Below are 5,245 nucleotides of genomic sequence, written 5' to 3' on the forward strand. Positions count from 1 at the left end.
CCCCAATAGAGTCGGTAAACGAGTCAAAGTACAGTACTAGCATATAGAGTCTTAATGATGTTTCAAGTAATAAGGACTAATGGTGTACAACCAAAACCGCGGACTTTATCCACTCGATAAGTGATAACCACTTGGAAAGTCCGAATAGGGTAGTTCGATCATTCATTATGTGAATATCCATTTGCATGCTTTGAACATCTTTATGTTCCATACCAATGAAACGTGGTACTCGGCATCACAAATGCTAGTCTCAATCTCGAGCGATCCTTATCCTTATTTGCGGACGGCTCAATTGACTAGGAACAATTTAGAATATACAGTGACTATAAGATGTGTTTCATGATAGCCATCCCCATGTGCTACCACATCTTACATACACTATAGTATATTCAAGGTCTTTATCAAAACAACAATAGTATATCATAATATAACAATATGAAGAAAGATAAAGTCAATGCCATTATAAAAGAGTAAATTATATTAAACAAAAGATTGTTTTACATAGAGTCATAAAAGCCCTTAGCCATAAGTTGGCTAACCGGGCACCCACTCTTTCAGTAAATCCTCCAGTACTATCTGAATCACTCGCTCAGATTGTCCATCTGTCCGTGGATTAAAAGTTGTACGGAAGGCCAGCTTTGTTCCTAATCCATGATGTAGACTCTTCCAAAAGTTCGAAGTGAACCTTGGATCCCTGTCAGAGACTATCCTTGCTGGAACTCCTTGCAATATGACTACCTCTCGAATATACAACTCTTAATATTGATTCGTCGAGAAGTTGTTTCTAATTGGAAGAAAATGAGCTGATTTTGTCAATCTGTCAACTATCACCCATATTGAATTCATTCTTCGTGGTGTAATTGGCAATCCAACCACGAAGTCCATAGTGACATCTTCCCATTTCCATGTAGGAATGGGTAATGGTTTCAGAAGTCATGCTGGTCTTTGATGTTCAACTTTCACCTTTTGACAAGTCAAACATTCGTTAACAAACTTAACGATGTCTTTCTTCATACCTTGCCACCAGTATAGTTTCTGTAAATCCTTGAACATCTTTTTACTTCCTGGGTGAATAGAATGTGGTACAGTGTGAGTCTCAGTCATCACCTCTTCCCTCAGTGAATCTACTGTTGGTACCCACATTCGCCCTTTGTGATGTACGATCTCATCCTTCATTGTATACAATGCACCACCTTTGGCTTCATCTTTATGTTTCCAAGTTAGCACTTGCAGGTCTAAAGACTGACATGTTCGAATCTTGTCGAGAAAACTTGGAACCATTGTTAAAGTTGATATGACACAAACCTCCTTCGGTTCAATCACTTCCAATCTGAGTCGTTCAAAATCTGCAATCAACTCCTGTTGAGTTTTCATTCTGTTCAAAGTAGCAGACTTACGACTCAAAGCATCAGCTACTACATTAGCTTTACCAGGGTGATAGCTAATATCACAGTCATAATCTTTCACCAATTCAAGCCATCTTCTCTGTCTCATGTTCAACTCTTTCTGAGTGAAGAAGTATTTCAAGCTCTTATGATTGGTGAAAATCTGGCACTTCTCACCATACAGATAATGTCTCCACAGTTTCAATGCAAAGACAACTGCTGCAAATTCAAGGTCGTGGGTAGGATAATTCTTTTCATGAATCTTCAGCTGTCAAGAAGCATATGCTATTACCTTTTCATCTTGCATCAAAATAGCCCCTAATCCACACTTGGAAGCATCTGTATAAATTACGAATCATCATGAGCCATTTGTTACGGCTAGCACTGGTGTTGTCATCTACTTTTCCTTCAACTCTAGAAAGCTTTTCTCACACTGATCAGACCATTCAAACTTCACACTTTTGCAAGTTAATGACGTTAGTGGCAGCGCTATCTGGGAGAAATCCTGAATGAATCTCCTATAGTAGCCCACTAATCCCAAGAAACTCAGTATCTCTGTAGCATTCCTTGGAGTAACCAAATTTTTAATTGCCTCTATTTTTGACGGAACAACCTCTATTCCCTTCGCTGAAACTAAGTGTCCCAAAAATGCAATCTGATCAAGCCAAAATTCACACTTACTAAACTTATCAAATAACTGTTTCTCTTTCAAAATCTGAAAAACTGTAGTTAGATGATAGCGATGCTCATCTAAACTATGAGAGTATATCAGGATGTCATCTATGAATACTATGACAAACTGATCCAAAAAAGGCTGGAACACTCTGTTCATAAGATCCATGAATATTGTCGGTGCATTGGTAACTCCAAACGGCATTACTAAGAACTCGTAATGTCCATAACGAGTTCTAAAAGCCGTTTTCTGAACATCTCTCTATTTAACCTTCAACTGGTGGTAGCCCGATCTCAAATCGATCTTAGAGAACACCACTGCCCCTTGCAACTGATCAAAAAAATCATCAATTCTCGGCAATTGATATTTGTTCTTCACCGTTACACGGTTCAATTCTCTGTAATCAATGCATAACCTCATTTACCTATCTTTCTTCTTGACAAATAACACCGGTGCACCCCAAGGCGATACACTTGGTCTGATGAATCCTTTATCGAGTAGCTCTTGTAACAGCTCCTTCAATTCTTTCATTTCAGTTGGTGCTAACATGTACGGTGCTTTGAAAACTGGTTGGGTTCCGGGCATCAAATCAATTCCAAATTCTACCTCCCTAGCTGGAGGTAATCCTGCAATATCCTTAGGGAATACTTTCGGGAAATCTCTCACTACCTCAACTTCTCCTAGTTTCGGTCGGGGAAATTCTTGATCACAAATAACATTTTCTATAAAACCTGTACACTCTTTGTTAAAAAATTTCCAGGCTTTATTTGCTAAAATAATAAGGGACGAGTTCTTCCTCGGTGAGGCATAAAACAGAAACGGTTCGCCATTCTTAATTTTCAAGGAAACAGTCCTCCGTTTACAGTCTATGGTAGCCTCATGTCGAGACAACCAATCCATCCTAATTATCAAGTCAAAGTCAACCATATTCAGGACAATAAGATCAACATGTAACTCATGACCCTGCATCTGTATACTGCATTCTCTGGTAATCAAGTTACTACTCAATTCTTCTCCTAAAGGCAAGGATACACTAAACTCCGAAACTGACTTATCCGGATTCACTCCCAATTTATTCGTAAAATCAACAGATATGAAGGAATGTGTAGCTCCAGTATCAATTAAAATATAAGCAGGAATACTGGAAACATTAACCATACCTGTGACTATGGCGGAGTTCGGGTCCACTTGGTCGTGTGTTAATGCAAAGACTCTGCCTTTGACTGGTTTTTTTGATTGAAGACACTCCCTTGAAAAATGTCTCGGCTTCTTGCAAAGGTAACACACGCCTTTTACTTGCAAACACTGGCCGGAATGAGGCTTCCCACATTTTGGACACAATACTGGCATATAAGTTGGCTTTGGAGCAGTGATGGCCAACTGCTTCTGTCCTTGTGGTCTAGGTTGTTGTTGCTGGTATGGTCGGTAATGGGGTGGGGCCTGTTACTGCCTTTTCCTTCTAGGTCCTTGATGGTCTCTACCTTGGTAGTTGGCCCTCTTTGCTTGAGACTCTTTGATTATATCGTTTCCGTCTTTTTCAGATAACATAGCTAGGTCTACAACATCCTTGTAAGTGGCAGCTCCACTTACCCTAACATCTCGACGAATGGAAGCGTTCAATCCCTCAGTGAAGTGTTTTAATTCCTCAACTGGGTATCCTGAAATCATTGGCACAAAGTACCTCTCTCTTTCAAACTTTTTCACATACTCAGCAATAGACATGTTGCCTTGGCGAAGCTCCAAGAATTCTCTCGCCAATCTTGTCCTAGTGCTCACCGTAAAATATTTTCCATAGAATACATCCTTGAATCCATTCCAATATAGAGTTGTTAGATTTAAGGCAACTTTGGCTCCATTCCACCATATTCGGGCATCATCTCGGAACATGTAGGTGGCACACGTCACACGTTCCGTGTCTGAGACTTGAATAAATTCAAAAGAAGTCTCCATAGCCTGAAACCATTTTTCAGCGACTAAATTATCAGTTTCTCCTTTGAACTCGGGTGCTACTAATTCCAAGAACCGTTTGTAAATTGGGTTATGAACCCTTCTGGCGTGATTATTACTAGCATTGGTCGCTTGGGCTTGGAGAAGCTGTTGAATTTGTGATCCCTGAATACGACTCTGCTCTTGTAGCAAAGTAGTTAATCCCACCAAGAATTGGTTGTTCTGATTGTTCTGATTATTTGGTTCACAGTCGTCATGGTTGTTGTTGTTGTTGTTGGTGTTTCCTCTACGAGAAGTCATAGTCCTAAAGTCCAACATTATCCACACCGCTCAGTCACGATATACAACATAGATAAACTTAATATACATTTCGCATACATATAACTCATCACATTATCATGAACATAATCACATAAAAATCATAACTTAAGGACATGAAGACAGAGTGTTGGAGTCGTGGCGAGTATGCATGAGAGTGTCTAAAAGAAGACTCAGAGCGAACTGCTCTGATACCAAACTGTAACGCCCTCAACCGATGAGGACATTACTCAACTAATATGACCTTAATATAAGCGCGGAAAAGAGCATTTTGAAAGATGTATGCATACATCCAGCCTTACTTAAAACATTTCAAATAGTTTTCAAACCAAGTCACGACAATTTCAAACATAAAACTTGTTTTCTTCACTCAAACATAATAATATTTAGTTGCCTTCACTCAAACATAATAATATTCACTTTCCTTAAACTCAACACAAACACACTCATGCATCTCTCACCGGCTTGACTCTTGGCTCCTCCTCATGTCCGACATCAAACTCATCGACGTATGCATAGTTGCCATCCTAATTACCTGCACTATTCAAGCATAGTGATTTTAAAGACTCAGCAAGAATATGCAATACAAATCATGATTTTTAAAATTTCTTTTGAATATAATATGATGTAATATAAACATGAACATAAACTCATTCTTAATTGACGAATTATGTGAAATTTGTGGCAACTATCTGATAGGCCTGATCTCATCATTCATGTTGATCAACAAGTAATTGGAAAGGCCCCTCCGAAGCTTATCCCAAAGTGTCAGTCCCGTGTTTTTCCATAGCTTAACTCATAATTGAAAAGGCCCCTCCGGAGCTTATCCCGAAGTGTCAGTCCCGTAGATTTGGAAAGGTCCCTCCGGCGCCCATCCCGAAGTACCATTCCCGTATTTGCCACCACAAAGACACATAAGAAA

At 39.4% G+C, this 5,245-nt stretch overlaps 1 protein-coding gene across 1 annotated transcript; it reads right to left on the reverse strand.

Moving 5' to 3' along the window:
- Positions 1–933: 933 nt before the first annotated feature.
- Positions 934–3,408, reverse strand: LOC140894461 (uncharacterized). Its single transcript, XM_073302969.1, has 3 exons — positions 2,530–3,408; positions 1,787–2,040; positions 934–1,441 (listed from the first exon to the last, which is right to left on the reverse strand). The coding sequence occupies exons 1-3, from the start codon at positions 3,406–3,408 to the stop codon at positions 934–936; spliced, it is 1,641 nt and encodes a 546-aa protein (XP_073159070.1).
- Positions 3,409–5,245: the final 1,837 nt, after the last annotated feature.

This window comes from Henckelia pumila, chromosome 1 (genome assembly GCF_033568475.1).
Source record: "Henckelia pumila isolate YLH828 chromosome 1, ASM3356847v2, whole genome shotgun sequence".
NCBI lineage: Eukaryota > Viridiplantae > Streptophyta > Magnoliopsida > Lamiales > Gesneriaceae > Henckelia > Henckelia pumila.